Below are 18,888 nucleotides of genomic sequence, written 5' to 3' on the forward strand. Positions count from 1 at the left end.
AATCCCTAGGCCTGATGGATAGGACAGACTTAGGTGGACCAAAGTCCGAGAGAGGATTGGGCAAGTAGAGCAAAGTCTAAGATGATATTCAAACTAAGGAAACTACAGGAGTATCTACAGGGGTTATATACTGGACAATATCTGAGGTGATCAGTAAGCAAAGGAGCAAGGCTATGTACAAGCATGTGGAAACACATTAGTAAGTAAAACAGAACATAAGTAAATGAACTCGGAGATGAAGACTCATACAAGGATCAATAAGCAAGTGTCATATGCCATTCTGGACTCTCAACTCTAAATCTGCTTCTCCAGATATCTGGATCCGAGATCCATATCTCAAATGATCTGATCTATCTTTATCTCCCTTCTGGAGTCCAAACCCTATATCAGTGCCCAACCCCATTTAGACTTCCCCTGTCTCTGGACTCTGGTTAACCATGTTTCCCTTTTGATTATTGATCTGTTACATACATTTCATTTCCGGTGTTCATTATTTGTGATCCGTCCTACTTACTAATAGACTTTGCATATGCTTTGTACATAGCCTTTATGTTTGCTGACTGATTCCTATATGATACCTACAGTATATAAATCTCCTGTAACTCTTGGAAATACTCCAGTTTGAATATCATCTTAGTTCCTGCTCATTCCTGTGTCCTCTAGACTTGAGATAAGTCTCTTGTCATATTCCAAGTCTTAGGATTGCATCCTAGACTACATTTCTGACTCTACCTTAAGGTAGTCTATCCTCTGTTAGTTTCTAGTCTAGACTTTGTCCAGATTAGTCTTATCCACTTGCCCAGGTAACATCCAGATGTCCATTATCCACCCTAGTCAAATCCCACAAACTCTGGACGACTGTTCTAGCCCCTGGAAATCAAGGGCACATACTCAGGAAAGGGGCACAGCATACGAGCTAAGGCCAAGCCCTTGTGATCCAACCCCCTTGAGCATGTGACCTTAACAGCAAGACGGAACAGGAGGTAACCAAAAGCTGGAAAGGCAGAGATGCCTAAATGGGGATAGGTGCAGGATATTGGACAGAGGGTGGGAATAGGTCTGGAGTTAATATCTGGAGGTCTGGAGATCTGGGGATCTGGAAGACAAGGTGGATACAGGACCAGGATATGAGAAGGTGGATATAGTCCGAAATCCGAGATGAGGTGAAGTCCAGATGTCTTGCTGGATGGAGTGTGCATAGGGTGGATGGGACAGGGTGGTATGGATCAGGCTAGCAGTGAGGATCCAGAGGTCCAGAGCTCAGGGGTAAATCCAGAGTGGAGTCGATCCTACTGAGGTGTGGAGCACACAGTGGAAGGGGATCTGGCAATGAGTCAGATATGGGGTCCAGATGTAGGCTCAGAAGGTGTGGGAATATTATGGAATGTGAGTCTGGATTGTGGGATATGACAGCAGGCCATAATCCCCCCTGGCAGCCTGGTAGATAACTGATTGCAGGTAAGGTAGATGATTCTTGAGCTTGCTGGACAAGTATGTGGCACAAATTGGTGGGCTCCTTGCAAACACATTCATGAGGGTGACCTTGTCAGCCAGCAAGATGCACTTGTCATCTTGCATCACAGCCAAGGCCTGTGATCTCTCATTCAATACACAACTCTTATCAGTGCTGGCCAGCATATATCCAAGACTGCCCATCAGGTGGTTTATGGAACCTTGAAGGTTCATAAATGCAGCAGTGCTGGCAGTGTCCTTGGTGGCCTTGGAGCCTGAGCATTGACCAGTGACATGTGACATGGTGCTGCCACCATATACTGACAACTTTGGCTTCTTGTTGAGGGTGGGGGAATCCATCTGTGATAATGAAGTTTGGGTGGTGCTGGAGGAAAAGAGCATGTCGGAATGTGAATGTTTTCTGGTGCTACTATTTGAGGCTGCAACTGAAGATGGGGGAGGGGGGGGGGGGGTTCATGGAACTGCTGGATATGATTCTAGGGTTAGTGGATGGAAGGGTGGACATGACTTGGTCCCATGCAAAGCCAGCAGCTGCAGGCCCTTTGCTACCAGTGTCATTGCGAGCACCAGGCATGCTAATGGCAAGCCCCATAGCAATGCTGCTGGCCTTGGTGCTAGTGGCAGCAACTGCTGATCCACTGGCCTCAGTGTTGGCCTCAGTGATGTGTTCTGAAGCCTGTGTGGCCAATGAAGCCAGGTTATAGGTGGCAGTGCCCTCAGTGCCACTCCCATTTGGCATGATCTCCAACATCTGGAGCCAAAATCTCCATCCAGCATTTTTGAATGGTTTCATTGTCTCAAAATAAAAGGTAAGGAGCAGCTGGAGATCTGAGCATATTTACATACCTTGTTGCTTGGGCTGGCATTAATAAATTGTTACCACTGAGTTTCTGCTACCTCCCCCTGAATATTAGTGCCATTCTCATTATCCCAATGACATCCTGATCGACTGTTCTGATATCTCTTAATGGTGTTGTGGGTCTGCTTCAGCTATATAGGGGTAGTGTTGATTAGTGATCAGTCACCAGCTGAGTAAGAGGATGGGGAACATACAGATTGCCATTTCATCTTGCAATGTGGCCCAGTCTTGGGTGGGCCAAGTGTTCTCAGTCCTGCAATCTTAGATTTCTGTGTGATCAGATACTTCAGGTATTTGTCCACTTCTGCATCATTCCAATGGGCTTTGGGTAGCTTGTTATCATCCTTTTGGGCCATATGCAGAAGTTCAAATCGAGCAGAGATTACAAGGGCAGTTACAGTTGTGAAGATCTGTCTTCGCTGCTGGGTAGTGAGTCAATGCTTGGTAGTACATGTAGGACTGTTCATAGTTGGAAGGAGAGATTATTAAAACTCTGACATACTGGCTTGCATGCTGCTCCTACACCCCGTTCCAAATATTGTTAAATAACAGTTGCTGAACAGGCTCTTAATGTGTGTCTCTACAGTATCTCCAACATAGAAAGCCATGCTTGACCTGTGCACAAATTTGTTCACACATGGACAACTATACCCCACACTTTCAAGAGTACTATGTTGGCAAGACATTTGAACACTATTTGCAAGAGAAGAAGAGGAAAAGACAACAGCAAATGAAGTAGTGTACAGGCATTATCTCTTATTGTAATTCACGGTAGAAAGTGTCCAAAGAAGGACTGATCACCTGCAAATTGATGGTGAATGGAACACTTGTCTACATATATTAAGCATGAGATGCTGCCAGGAATGGGTGCTATTGCATCCACCATGTCATGCTGTGTTGTTTTGCACTCATGATTCTGACTCCTTTTTGCTGCTCTTTGCTCATAACTATTATGGTGACATCCACTTCATTTCATGGTGTTGTTGGACTTCAGAATGGAAGCAGGTATCAGATCAACAAAAAGAATTATTGGTGATATGATGGCTTTATTGTGACTCCAGAAATAGGAGATGTTCATATCAATGTGTTTACTTTTGGTGCAAACACTGCTTCTGCTGAAGATAGCATCTATCTCTTGGATGTGAGGACAACTAGTATCGGTCCTATCATTGATGATGAAGGCAAATCAGCACATTCTCTTCATCTCTTTGCTAATGGTGTAACTATAATTCTTTCATGCTTGAATTGACTTATCCATCTATTTAAATAGGACCTACAACCTCTTCCTGATGGTGCTTGCACCTTTCCAACAATAATCATAGCAGGAAAGGTTTTGTGGGGTGCTTTTACACTCAACCAAGAAAATGGTTTTGATATGGATGTTTCTCAGTACATTGTGGGTCCACAACAAAACATGCAAGTTCACTGTTACTATCCCAAAGGACACCCCCATTTCTCTAAAACTCCCTTGCCCACTGCTAGCAAGCATGTCGTTGTTCAAGGCACAGTCCAAAGTATTACTGGAGATCAATGCGTTGTGACCATCAAAGATATTGCATTAGGTCCCTTGGATACTGTTACCACTACTGATAACAGATCTGAAAATGTTCCTGCTATTCATCTCAAGCAGTTCGACTGGGGAGGAGCACATAAGGACAAGGAGAAGCTGAAAGAGAAGGGGAAAGGCAAGGGAAAGGAGAAAAAAGAAGACATTGAAAGCAATGATCAGAATAAAGGTAAAAGAGCATGTGATGATGATGATGACAAAGATAGGGATGGTGAAGCATCCACCTCCATTGCACCTCACAAAGTTGCTTGCCTTTCCAAATAACACTTTCTATCTTGTATCTAACACTGAATTTTGATGGCTGTTCCACATGAAAAAGATCAATTGTGCAAGCATAGAGCATGAGCAGATTCTGTTTGTGCAGCAAGAGAAAGGCTGAAACACTGTCAATCAGTACAATGCTCAGTCAGTCTGCCAATTTTTGTCATGCAAATGTGAACAATCAATAACTGTACTTAGAATATGGCACACAGCATTTTTGGCTCACAATCTTGATTACCATCACTACCTTTGTTAACAGCAACCCCTGCTCCATTGCCTGCTCCTGCAAGACAGCCCACTCCTTCACCAGTACCTGTTTATTGGTGGACCCAGTTATGAGATCATCCACCAGCACCTATCACTCCAGCAACATGGAACTGACGATGTCCTCATTGCCATGCTTTACTATTAACTACTGAAGCGAATAGTTTTTGTTGTGGAAATGGCACAAGAGTTCTACCATGTTTGTGTTCACTTCCTCCACAAATGGGATACTTACTACAAGATGATGCATGCCATCAACATTTAGTTGAATTCAGTCATGTCATCAACAATTTATTTTCCTTCACTGGCATTGGGGCAGGTCCACCTGCAGTTGCCATCACAGGTTGTACATATCATCTCATTCGAAACACCAAATACACTGAACACTCCATACATTGGTTTTTATATGATGAATGCCAGTGCAAATTGAAAGCCCAACAATTTGGAGTCCATGGCATTGTTGTCCAAGCCATTAGTAATGACATTGATGGAGTCAATCCATATGTCCATCACCTGCACCATTTCCATCAATCTTCATGTCACACATGCTGCATTTTGAAATTAAAAGACTTTTCATCCAATGGAGACTTTGCAGCTGTCTGTTAAGGTCATACTCAAAGGGTAACTGGATCCAAAGGGCTTCGGCCTCAGCTCGTGCGCTGTGCCCCTTACCCAAGTATTGCCCCTTATTTCAGGAAGGCAAGACTAGCGTGTCCAGAAGGTTGGATGAGTAGCGTAATGGATCTGGATGACTTCCAGATGAGGGATAAGTATCGTAAGGCTAATCCAGACGAGTCCAGACTAGAAACTAACGGTAATGGACTGTCAGAGACAGAGGCAGATATGGATAGACTATAGGAATCAATCCTAAGTCTCAGAGGGTGATGAGAGTAGGGATACTCAAGTCCGGAGGACAGGAATGAGTAGAACTAAGATGATATTTGAACTGAGGTACTACAGAAAGTTACAGGAGGTTATATACTATAGGTACAGTGGCTCAAAAAACTGTCCACATGTTTTGACATTTTTCACTATCTATGATATTGTGTGAGAATGAACAAATGCCTCAAGGACATGGTTATACCACATTGTAGTATGGCTTCAGGGCTTTCATTTGAGCCCTACACCGTGGGAATCGGTGGAGATATGGTGGAGACATAAGGCTTACAAAATCATGACTCATGTGGACAGTTTTTTGAGCACATATTAAAACTATATAAATCATCATTTATGACACCATAACAATCATGCCACCATTAAATAAATTATAAAGTGGTGTCATTATGTCATTTTAAAACCATATCTAACTATACAAACCAAAAATTTCCATATGTCATGGTTATATTCACCATGAAAGCCACCCCCCCTGCTCAAAGGGATAATATCCTCTCTCTTTCCTATTCTGGCCTCTCTGCTTGTCAAATTTCCTCTAGAACTGGAGTATCCAAGTCCACTGTGGCCAAGTTCATCAAAGAAAGTCACACAGACAAGGAAAACTTCTGTGAAGGGCATCCATCCAAGCTCACCTCTACTGATAGGAGGGCTATTATTCAACATATCACTACAGGAAAGGCTGATAATGCTGTCCAGGTCACCTATTACATCAATTCCACCATCACATTCCCTGTCTCTTCACACACTGTGAGAAACATTCTCAAGACAGCTCATCTCAGGTCAGTAACAAGGAAGAAAAGGCTCTTCTCTCTATCACACATAAACAGAGATGACTAACCTTTGCCTTAGCCCATCAGAATTGGATTACATGGACTGGAAGCATGTTATATGATCATATAAGACCACAATAAATAGGATTGGGTCAGACAGCAAGGTATATATGTGAAACAAGAAGGGTGCTAGTCCTCTCTGCATATGTGTGATAGAGAGAAGAGCCTTTTCTTCCTTGTTACTGACCTGAGATGAGCTGTCTTGAGAATGTTTCTCACAGTGTGTGAAGAGACAGGGAATGTGATGGTGGAATTGATGTAATAGGTGACCTGGACAGCATTATCAGCCTTTCCTGTAGTGATATGTTGAATAATAGCCCTCCTATCAGTAGAGGTGAGCTTGGATGGATGCCCTTCACAGAAGTTTTCCTTGTCTGTGTGACTTTCTTTGATGAACTTGGCCACAGTGGACTTGGATACTCCAGTTCTAGAGGAAATTTGACAAGCAGAGAGGCCAGAATAGGAAAGAGAGAGGATATTATCCCTTTGAGCAGGGGGGGTGGCTTTCATGGTGAATATAACCATGACATATGGAAATTTTTGGTTTGTATAGTTAGATATGGTTTTAAAATGACATAATGACACCACTTTATAATTTATTTAATGGTGGCATGATTGTTATGGTGTCATAAATGATGATTTATATAGTTTTAATATGTGCTCAAAAAACTGTCCACATGAGTCATGATTTTGTAAGCCTTATGTCTCCACCATATCTCCACCGATTCCCACGGTGTAGGGCTCAAATGAAAGCCCTGAAGCCATACTACAATGTGGTATAACCATGTCCTTGAGGCATTTGTTCATTCTCACACAATATCATAGATAGTGAAAAATGTCAAAACATGTGGACAGTTTTTTGAGCCACTGTATCTAATGGAATGATCAATCAGCAGAGTGCGAGGCTATGTACAAAGCATGTGGATAGTCTATTGGTAAGTAGAAACGGATCACAAATCATGAAATGGAAATGAAACATAGGTAGCAGATAAGGGAGCAGGATGGATATACAGATAACCGAAATACCGGAGTTAGGGGGTTACCAAAAGGAGACAAGCACTGGTTGTGGATTCAGATGAGTTGTGGACCAGACCGGATGAGTGGAACAGATTGGATGACAAGATGTTGGAGGGAGATAAGATGTGGATCTGAGATGAGATAAGGGTCGGATCTGAGATCCAGATATGTGGATATGACACTGTCATGCATGCATCCAATTCTACCTCCATTAACCCTCACTCAATTGTAATCCAATGACATGGCAATCATGAGCCAGAATTCATCAACATCCTCTCACATCATTATGAACCACTCCACTATGTCCTTCTGTTCCCTCATGCAGACATAGGATGGGGTGTTGATGATCTACCTGGAATCCCTCACCTCTCACAGATTGAATGGTATTGCAGTCACTTGCTTGCCAATAATGACAATTGTTTTTCACTCTTTGGGCAACTGACATGTGAATATCTAGTTGACATGTATTCATGCATGGAAGAAGAATGACTGGCCTACATACAATCATCATTTTCATGGGCATGAAGTTCATGCCAATGATGCTGGTCATGATGACAAAGACAATGATGAAGAATTTCACCCCAAAATCAAATTACCCGCTAGCTTCATAGGTTCACAAGCTTGGTCATCTGAACAGACAGCAGATGCTATGGCTCTTGGTTGAAAATATGGCAAACCGAGTTTCTTCTGCACCATGACCTTCAATCCTGATTGGCCAGAAGTTCGAGAATGTCTGGAGCCAGGACAATCTGCTTCTGATGTCCCAGTTGTAGTCATGCAAGTTTTCAAATTGCACCTTGAGAAAGTCTTGCATTTTCTTCACACATCTTTTGGAACCAAAAAATATATGATCAAAGTCATTGAATTTCAGAAATGGGGCTTTCTGCATGCTCACATCATTATCAAGGTAAGCACACTGTGAATGATCAGGCATATTGCAATGAATCTGACAATCAAGTTAGGTGGGTCCTGAGCCACCTTTCGAATGCCTGGATACCATCATATCTGCAGAGCTGCCACACAATAATCCTGCACTTCATGAGAAAGTCGAGAAATACATGTTACACAGCCGGGATCATTTAACTCGACTGGGTAGCAGATGCAATCGAGATGGTCAGTGTATCTATGGCTTTCCCCAACATATACAACAATCAATGACGGTTGATGAGCATGGAAGATTACACTGGCAGCGACACAAAGATGAAGATATATGGGTAGTGTCATATTGTCCTGCACTCCTCACTTTGGCTGACTGTCACTCTTACTTTGACATTGTCTACACAATGTTACAATCGTGGTTACCTCCTATCTCTTTTTCCTCATACTTGTGTATTATGTCATGACCACACCTTGCTGTGCCATCATTAGACTAACCGCCTTCCATATCTGTATTACATTGCGACCGCCACGTGCTGTCGCTAGATGACTCATTCCCTTATCTCTGACTCACTTCCTTATCTCTGACTCAACTGATGACGCGCACATACCTGCCCTAAAGGACTTATGTCTATATAAACCCGGTCATGTACTTAGATAGACTTCACTTTAATCTACTAGGTCTTACCTGAACTATCCTTCGCTTAGGACCCCCAATCCTAAGTCGTCCGATAACCAATATTCAAGTCAGAAACACTCTCTCCGACTTGTCTTAAGAACCTTACATTTGTAAGGACACGATCTGGCTTCAGGCATGCTCTTATCGAGTACCTGTTGTCGCGCCCATCCTAGTTCGCCATAACAAAAGATTAAAGTCCTCTATCGACCCTCTCTATCAGAGAGGTTAGAGATCCCAGAAAGAACTCAGCGAGAGAACGACAACGTTCCCCTGAACCACAAACATCACTTGACCAGATGCTCAGGATGTCCACCATCCCCACCACCCCAGAATTGAAAGCTGGAGCTCCGTCTACTTATGATGGAAGCCCCCACCAGGCCCTACAATGGTTGTATGCGGTTAAAGCATACTTTGCGCTTAATGCTACGATCTATAACACCGATGAAAAGAGGGTCATTACTGCTCTTACATATATGACAGAAGGAAGTGCCATGGGCTGGGCACTTACTTTCTACACTGAAGTCGACAACTCTGCCGCCAAGTCCTACGGGACCTTCGCAAACTTTGAAACCAAATTCAAAGAAGCCTTCATGCTGGCTGATGCCATCGGCACTGCCATGAACAAGCTCTGAACGTTGAGACAGATGGGCGACCTTACTTCCTACGTCACCAGTTTCAAAACCCTTGCTGCACAAGCATCTGTAAAGCAAGACGCCATCTTAATCATGTTCTTCAACAATGGATTAAAGAAGGGAATCGTCAACTCCGTCTTTCAGATGGAAACTATCCCAACAGACTTCGATAAGTATGTCGCTGCAGTCATTAGACTTGATAGCAACTACCAGAGGGGGGCCATGTATCGATCAAACAATTGAACTGCCACCAGACTGTCGGGACAATGATATGTACCCAGACCTTCCGTTGATCGACATGACCTGAACGCCATGGACGTAGATCGGCTCACTGAAGCCGAAAGAAGTGATCATATGAAGAAGGGACTATGCTTCACATGTCACCAGAAGGGACATCTGACCAGAGCATGCCCAATGAAGAAGAAGACTCCTATTTGCCGAGAAGAAATAAGTGATAGCGAAGATGAAGATACAACAATCCATCGTATCACCGAGGATTTTTGATGTGGAAGACTGGATTGACGTCAGTATCTTCCGATGTACCCATTAGACTTGTACAAAGTATTGGAATCAGAAAGGAACTTCGCATTCCCATTTCCCTTATTTCGAAAACTCGTCTAAAAACTGTCGAAACAACAGCCATTGTTGACTCCGGCACTGCCGGAACCTTTATTTCCAAAGAGTTTGTCAAAACTCACGGGATCTGAACGCACAAACTATCAAAACCATTTCGGGTTACCACCGTGGATGGAAGTTATGCGAAGGGGGGCGCTATCACCTGATATTGCATCCTTATTGTCAAGATAGATGAACGATCCATGCTAGGAAAGTTCAACATCACGCAACTTGGTTGGCATGATCAGATTTTATTAGGGATCCCCTGGCTACATGCTATGGACCCAGTAATCCGATGGAAGGCAGAAATGCTAGAACTCCCGAGAACGGAGAAGAGCGATCAGATTGAAGAAGACGTTGATAGAGAAAGGAAGAAGAATGGGCTCCCCCTCCTTTTCCAAAAACCAGATCGAAAGAAGGAACCGACTCCAGTAGTAGTGCTGCTGAAGGCGCCTCCTGAAAAGCCGGTATTGATACCCAAAGAACCAACACCACAAGTCACTTTGGAAGAAATCCCTGACGATGACAATGAGTCCTTCAACACCAAAGAAGACGTATGGACGACGGATTATGCACCATTGGTACGAGAAATCTCTACATATCATCTAGAGGATGACAAATTTCTGGTCAAGTACCCCACCGACGCTTCAGAGCTCCGGGTAATCACCAATGTCTCACTAGACACTCCATTAACAAAGGACGGAACTAGTGTCATGGAACAATGAAACACGGTTACACCTCTGACACGACCCACCGAGTACATCAAAACCAGCAACAAAGCCCAACAGTTTGCATTAGCCGCTGGGATCGAACAGAAGAAAAAGCCCTTCGAAGAACTCGTCCCCTCCTACCTTCACAACTTCGCCGACATCTTTGCAAAAGACAGTCTGAATCAGTTACCTTCCGAACAACCTGGGATAGATCATCAGATAGAAACCAAACCCAGTTTCATCCCTAAAACATCCAAGGTATACCCACTATCTGAGAAGGAGCGTGCGGCGGTCAAGGCATTCATTGATGAAAATGTAAAGAAAGAATTCATCTCCAAATCGAAGTCACCACAGGCCAGCAGTTTCTTCTTTGTAGGAAAGAAGAGTGGAGATCTTCGTCCCTGCCAGGACTACCGGTACATCAACGAGTGGATGGTTAAGAATGCTTATCCACTCCCGCTACCACTCTCCCTAGTTGCTTGGTTACACGGTGCTAAATACTTCACCAAGATGGATGTCCATTCAGGGTACAACAACATCCGTATTCATCCAGAAGATCGATGGAAGGCCGCCTTCACTACTGAATATGGTCTCTTCGAGCCAAACATCATGTTTGTCGGCCTTTGCAACTCCCCCGCTACTTTCCAGGCATATATGAACAAGACGTTTCAACAAGAAATAAATGAAGGGTGGCTCGTCATATACATGGATGATATTTTGATTTTCTCTAATGACCTTACCTCCCATTGTGAACATACACGATGCATCCTCGAAAGAATTTGGCAGGAAAGGCTCTTCCTCAAACCAGAGAAATGCACATTCAATGCTCAAGAAGTAGAGTATCTCGGAATGATAATCCACCCTGGGTGTGTAGCGATGGATATTGCCAAAACCGATGGTATTCAGGACTGGCCTACCCCTACAACCATAAAGGAGGTCCAGTCATTCTTGGGATTTTGCAATTTCTATCGAAACTTCATTTCCCATTACTCCAACATTGCCCAACCCTTGATTGACCTCACCAAGAAAACCATCAAATTCAATGCTTTTTGAGGCAACCAGTTCTTTGGAATCCAGACCCTAGTAAACAATTCGCGGTCGCAACTGACGCATCCCTGGTTGCCACGGGTGCGGTATTGCTCCAAACCGATGACAATGGTGTTTATCACCCATGCGGATATCTATCACAGACCTTAAACCCAGCAGAACGAAATTACCAAATTTTTGATCACGAACTCCTCGCAGTCATTTGTGCCCTCACTGAGTGGCACCACTATCTAGAAGGAAGTGCTCACCCAGTCATTGTATTCACGGACCATAAGAATCTCCTATACTTCCGAACTGCGCAGAAGCTGACTCGTCGACAAGCTCGATGGCAATTAGTTCTGTCATGCTATGATATTGAACTCCATCACGTCGCCGGAACTAAACTTGTCACCCTGGATGCTCTCTCTCGCCACCCTGATCATGGATCCGACTCCTCAAATGACAATGATAACGAGATCCTTCTCCCTGATTCCATGTTTGCCCGACTCCTCAACGTCGAGCTCATGACCACGCTCGCCAATCCAGACCCTTCCAACCCAGACCCCATCTTCACCGCCACCTCTGATGCATTGGATGGCCTTTCCCTTCCCCCAATGAAATCTGCACTCGCCGATTGGACGATTAAGGATGATATTCTTTACTATAAGAACCACGCCTACGTCCGTCCTGCCGGGCGGTGTCTTATTCTAGAATGATGTCATGACCATCCCACCGCCGGTCACCCTGGTCGTTTTAAAACAGAGGAATTGGTCAAGCGGGACTTTTGGTGGCCCTCCATGGGCACCTATGTCCGTAAATACATGGAGGGTTGCGCCCTTTGTCAGCAGATGAAATCTGACACTCACCCGACTACCCCGCCCTTGGTCCCCATCCCATCCGCCGCTGTAGCTCCCTTCACGCAGGTCTCTGTTGATCTAATCACCGATCTTCCCCCCTGTGCCGGCTTTGATTCTGTCATGGTCGTGGTCAACCATGGCCTTACGAAGGGGGTAATTCTTATCCCTTGTACTAAAACCATCACTTCAGAGGGAGTCGCCAAGAAATTCTTTAAATACATCTACCGACGATTTGGCCTGCATGAAAAAGTCATTTCTGATTGCGGGCCACAATTCGTATCTAAGTTCTTGCGAGCCCTCGCCAAGCTCTTGAAATACAACATAGTGGCATCCACTGCTTATCATCCTCAGACCGATGGCCAGACTGAATGACTCAACCAAGAACTCGAGACATACCTTCGAATCTACTGCTGGAATCACCCAGAAGATTGGGTTGAACACCTTCCAATGGCAGAATTTGTACACAATCACCGAAAACATGATTCCCGCAATGCGTCACCTTTCTTCTTAATGATGGGCTATGAACCATGAGCCCTCCCTCATACTCTCCCCAACTCTACCATTCCCACAGCAGAAGATAGACTCCTCTCCCTCCAGAAGTCCAGGGAAGAGGCCCTCTCATGCCACAATCTTGCTATGCAACGAATGGCTGAATGAACTCAGGGACAGAAGTACCACCTGTGGAAAGTAGGAGATAAGGTTTGGTTATCTGGGAAGAATCTAATCACTCAGCTACCATTGTGGAAACTTGCGCCCAAACAATATGGCCCTTTCCCGATTACCGCCGTTCTCTCCCCTATCATGTTCACGCTCCAGCTACCTCCACAGTGGAAAGTTCACCCCACGTTCCATGCTTCTGAGCTATCATCCTATCGTGAAACAGAGGTTCACAGGCCGAACTTCCACGACCCACCTCCTGACATCATTGATAATGAAGAAGAATATGAAATTGATGTGATCTTATCGCACAAAGGGACGGGTAAACAAAGATGCTACCTTGTATCCTGGAAAGGATATTCATCCACCAGCAATGAGTGGGTTCCAGAAGAAAATCTCACTAATGCTTCCGACATCCTCACCGCCTATAAGAAAGCCCATGGGCTATAGGTTTTCTAACAATGTCCCACATTGAACAACTACGCCTCTGTATCCTCCGCATCGAAGAACTTACCGCTGCTATGAACACTGTCGCTGAAGGAAACGCTCACCCATTGACACTCCTCAATTATCAAAACGCTACCACCGCCAACCTTGCCCAGCATGCATCATCCCCTGTAACCTCACCACCAGCTTCCAACTCCACCCTAACCCTCACTGACGACTCCGTCCTCACTGACTACTTCTCGGTCATTGACCAGGTAGAAACTAGCGCTCTGTTTGAATCCACTATCACCTCCCAGCAGTACACCATTGAAATAGACCATCTCCTTGGAGAATGGGGGGTGATATCTAGCGGCCTTATTATCAGGATTATTAGAGATGCCAGTCTTATTGACCGTACCGCCGCTCTCCTTGATGATGAGCGCCATCAAACCATTTTCTGCCATCTTCACATACGCATTCGCAACACTGCGATCCATCTCCTACCTGAAGAAACTAGGGATGCTATTAGAGAAGCCATTCATATCGTCACCGAGCGCATTGCCCTCGACCCTGTCGCGCGACCACCATCCCCTCACATCATCATTCCTGTACCACCGCCAGCTCCTACTACAACTACCATGGAGCATCAGGATGATAATATCCCTCCTATTGCTGTACTCGACGTACCAACTTCTCCTTCTCCTGACCCCATCACACGCACTACACAATGACTCCCACTTAAATGAAGATCCTCCTGCCTCGCTGCTAAGCGAGCTGCCTCCATCTCCCCCGCTAAAGCGCCACTCAAACGATCGAGATCACCTTCTCCCCCAAATCAGTCCTCTTCCATCACAGTCGTAAAAACGTCGCTGGTTGACAACGTCGTATGCCGCAATTGCCACGTCGCCAGGCATCATCATAAAAACTGCCCCACATATTACTGCAGAGTTTGAAAGGAATATGCACCTGGCCATTTATCGGTCTTTTGTAGAAAGTTGAAGGGAGAAGCGGTTATTCCTTTGGTATGGACTGACGTTGGTTTCTACGATGCTCTCACTCGATGGGAGATTGAGCAAGATGCTATCGCCCATGCTGCCGAAATGGCGCAAAGCACCATCACCGAGGAGCAGGACGACTTGCTCTATTCCAACTACAACGCAGACCCCATCTACTGGGCTAATCAGGATAATTGAAGTCGGTGACTTCATCCCTAAATGAGGGGTAATGTTACAATCGTGGTTACCTCCTATCTCTTTTTCCTCATACTTGTGTATTACATCATGACCGCACCTTGCTGTGCCATCATTAGACTAACCGCCTTCCATATCTGTATTACATCATGACCGCCATGTGCTGTCGCTAGATGACTCATTCCCTTATCTCTGACTCACTTCCTTATCTCTGACTCAACTGATGACGCATACATACCTGCCCTAAAGGACTTATGTCTATATAAACCCGGTCATGTACTTAGATAGACTTCACTTTAATCTACTAGGTCTTACCTGAACTATCCTTCGCTTAGGACCCCCAATCCTAAGTCGTCCGATAACCAATATTCAAGTCAGAGACACTCTCTCCGACTTGTCTTAAGAACCTTACATTTGTAAGGACACGATCTGGCTTCAGGCATGCTCTTATTGAGTACCTGTTGTCGTGCCCATCCTAGTTCGCCATAACACACAATGAAAGTCTTCAGTTATCTGTACAAGTATCTATACAAAGGACCTGACACTGCCCATTTCACCATCAAAGAAGACATTGATGCCAATGAGCCTGTTCCCTTGAATGAAGTTCATGATTATCAGAAAGGAAGATATTTATCGGCACCAAAAGCAGCCTGGCGAATCCTCAATTTTGAGGTCACCTGAAAGGAACCTTCAGTTACAAACCTACCAGTTCACCTTCCCAGCTCAAACATTCCTCAGTTTTGTCAGCAAGGAGGAGAAAGATCATCCACCTCCCTTTTAAATCACTACTTTCTACAAGCCAATGAACTCACTGGACTTTGCTATGAAGAATATTTTGAACAATTTGTACTTTATCTGTACTCTATGGAAGATGAACTTATGCCTAATGATTATCCTGAGAGATGAAAAGGAGGTGTCACTTGACAGAAGGCTTCAAAACAAGTTCATCTGGAGAAGGTAGCTGTTAAGGTCATACTCAAGGGCTAACTGGATCTGAAGGGCTTCAGCCTCAGCTCATGCACTGTGCCCCTTACTCAAGTATTGCCCCTTATTTCAAGAAGGCAAGACTAATGCATCCGGAGGGTCAGATGGGTAGCATAGCAGATCCAGATGACTTCTGGATGTGGGATAAGTATCATAAGGCTAATCTGGACAAGTCCAGACTAGAAACTAGCAGTAGTGGCTGTCATAGAAGGAGGTGGATGCAGATAGACTATAGGAATCAATCCTAAGTCTTGGAGGGTGACGAGAGTAGAGATACTCAGGTCTGGAGGACAGGAATGAGCAGAACTAAGTTGATATTCGAACTGAAGTGTTACAGAGATTTACAGGAGGTTATATACTATAGGTATCTAATGGAATGATCAATCAGCAGAGGTCCAAGGCTATGTACAAAGCATATGGATATTCTATTGGTAAGTAGAAACAGATCACAAATAATGAAACAGAAATGAAGCATAGGTAACAGATCAGTGAGCAGGATAGATATACCAATAACCAAATTACCAGAGTTAGGGGACTACCAAAAGGAGATGAGCACTGGTTGTGGATTTGGATGAATTGTGGACTGGACTGGACAAGTGGACAGAATGGATGATGAGATGTTGGAGGGAGATAAGATGTGGATAGGATCAGAGATAAGATATGGATTGGATCTGAGATCCGGATATGTGGATATGACAGTAGCTCAAATCCAAACTGTACCAATCCAGTCTGGAGAGCTTTTCTATCTGTGGGCTCTACTTCTCCATTGACCTGCAGTATCATTCATTGACCTTCAAACAATTCAAGGGCACACTTTTGATACTTTCCATGAAGCAGCATCTGACTTTGATTTGTTTGACAACCAAAATGAAGGATATCTTGCACTACGCGAGGCCATTGAATCTCACTGCACCCCTGCTCAACTACAATTTCCATTCTTGCAGATCGTAATTGAAGGCTATCCAGCAATGCCATTGTGGATGGAATTTCAAAAGATGCTATCCATGGACCACATTCAGCGACTTGGCAATGAAGCCAATGGTTATGAATTCTGCTTGCAAATTATTGATGATCTACTATCTCATTCAGGAAAACACCTCGCTGACTTTGGCCTTCCATCCCCTCCCAGACATTCTGTCAAAGTCTACAATGAACAATGTTATCTACACAATAACCAAGCAGAATTTGAAGGCATCAGTGAAGACTGTTCCAGAAATTGACAGAATCTTGCACTCATAGCAGCCACGACAGATTTCAATGATACTATTGACTTCCTCTTCCCCCCACATGTGCTTCAAGATGCGGAGACATGTCTTCAGCACACATTCCTCTCCCCTCTCAATATCTATGTTGATGAATTCAATGACAAGATTCTGGAAAATTTGCCAAGTGATTTTTGTGAGTAATCCACAGTGATATCATGCATGCTTAGCACTGACAAGACATAGGATCTTATTTCAGTTCAGACAGCCTCAAGGAAGCCAACCACACACCTTTAAATGCATCTGAACAGACTCCTGACTATCTCACAATGTTGACCCATTCTGGAGTACCTCCTCATCACTTAGACCTCAAAGAAAACAGCATTTGTGCCATTCAATGAAACCTCTTGGTAGAAAAGGGATTGGTCAGAAATGCGTGTGTGCATGTGATTGCACTACATTGTTGGTTTGTCAAAGTCCAACTTCTCAACACATTGGAAAGCCACTGCATTCCCCACATTAACTTTTCATTCCATCCAAACTGTTCAAGCTGGACAGTGAATCAAAGATGATTTCCTCTTTGACTCACATACATCAGCAAAATCCTAAGTTAAGGTCCCCCCTTTTACAGTGCTGTATGGTGCTGTGTGGCACTGTGTGGTATCATGTAGTGCTGTAAAAGGGGGGACCTTAACTTAGGGATTTGCTGATGTATACAACTATGTTTAATGGTTGTCAAGGACTGATGCTAGCATGAACTGTGCTCAACTTGCAAACAGATCCCTTTGCTCATGGACAACTATATACTGCATTATCAAGAGTGAGAACATGCAGAGACAATAACATGGGTGATCAATTGAATGGAGAGCAACAAAACACTCTCAACTGCATTTTAGAGAGCATAGTCCAGAACAGAAACAACTTCTTCTTCATTGAAGGATGTCCAGGTCAAGGGAAAACATTTTTGGTGAAAGCACTTTGCACAATATTATGCACCCAAGAACAAATTGTTCTTATTGTTGGAAGCAATGTGTTATGTGCCACTGCATACAATCATGGACACACAGCACACCACATGTTTGGCATCCCAGTAATGGATGATAATGCCAATTTGCACAGTTCCATTCACCCTCACTCTCGTGCAGATCTCATCTGAAACACAACAGCAATCATCTGGGATGAACTCCCTGCTATGAACAGAGCTGGGTGGGAAAGTGTTGATGAACTTTGCCATACAATCTGCAATCGTCTGACAATACCTTTCAGAGGAATCACTTTCATATGTTTAGGAGATTGTCAACAAGCAGGACCCATCATCAGAGGAGCAGGAGAAACTGCCACTCTTGCAGCATCAGTCAAGTCATCAACGCTATGGAATAGCATTTGAATCTTGACTCTCAACACTGCAGTTCAGACCATGGGTGATCCACAGTTCACAGCTTTTGTGGCAAGTGAGAGACAAGACTGTGCTAATGTGGTATTTCCTAACTTATTACTGTAATCAGGATGTATCACTACTGTGCATGCCTGCCTGATCATACAAAAGCCGACCAAAGGGGAGTCCTTGTACATAAATAAGTACAAAATCTGGAATAAGAAAAACAAAATCTCCCGCTCCCTGCATACTACCAGCCCCCATTGGAAATCAATCATACCAAGCATCTCCTGCGCTACACACTACTGCTAGTTGACACATGAATGTGCTCCTGAAAAGCAATTGAAGCCATAGCGGTTGCTGTATCAGAGTTGGCCACAAGCTCAGCATGATATTCTCGAACACCGAGGATCAGGTGTGGTCCCAGCACAAACAACTCTACAAATTGGAACATCACAGCAAGACTGAGGTAAATCTCAATGTCCAAAGAATAT

General features: G+C 44.2%; 3 protein-coding genes across 3 annotated transcripts; 2 read left to right on the forward strand and 1 right to left on the reverse strand.

Annotated features, from left to right (window-relative positions):
* Nucleotides 1–1,882: 1,882 nt before the first annotated feature.
* BJ212DRAFT_1303479 (uncharacterized protein) lies at nt 1,883–2,688 on the reverse strand (the record flags this gene model as incomplete). The annotated part of the gene is made up of 4 exons (XM_041333425.1): nt 1,883–2,224; nt 2,320–2,332; nt 2,354–2,463; nt 2,527–2,688. 4 exons carry the CDS (start codon nt 2,686–2,688, stop codon nt 1,883–1,885), a joined length of 627 nt encoding a protein of 208 aa, XP_041187915.1.
* Nucleotides 2,689–3,327: 639 nt separating this feature from the next.
* Nucleotides 3,328–4,163, forward strand: BJ212DRAFT_1485651 (uncharacterized protein; the record flags this gene model as incomplete). Its single annotated transcript, XM_041341013.1, has 3 exons — nt 3,328–3,337; nt 3,394–3,551; nt 3,603–4,163. The coding sequence occupies 3 exons, from the start codon at nt 3,328–3,330 to the stop codon at nt 4,161–4,163; spliced, it is 729 nt and encodes a 242-aa protein (XP_041187916.1).
* A 13,712-nt stretch (nt 4,164–17,875) lies between these two features.
* BJ212DRAFT_1219513 (DNA helicase Pif1 like protein) lies at nt 17,876–18,112 on the forward strand (the record flags this gene model as incomplete). The annotated part of the gene is made up of 1 exon (XM_041329355.1): nt 17,876–18,112. A coding segment is annotated over one exon (237 nt), but the record flags the coding sequence as incomplete, so codon positions are not given.
* Between the last annotated feature and the right edge of the window lie 776 nt (nt 18,113–18,888).

This window comes from Suillus subaureus, assembly GCF_016647635.1.
Source record: "Suillus subaureus strain MN1 chromosome Unknown BJ212scaffold_44, whole genome shotgun sequence".
In the NCBI taxonomy this organism is placed as follows: domain Eukaryota; kingdom Fungi; phylum Basidiomycota; class Agaricomycetes; order Boletales; family Suillaceae; genus Suillus; species Suillus subaureus.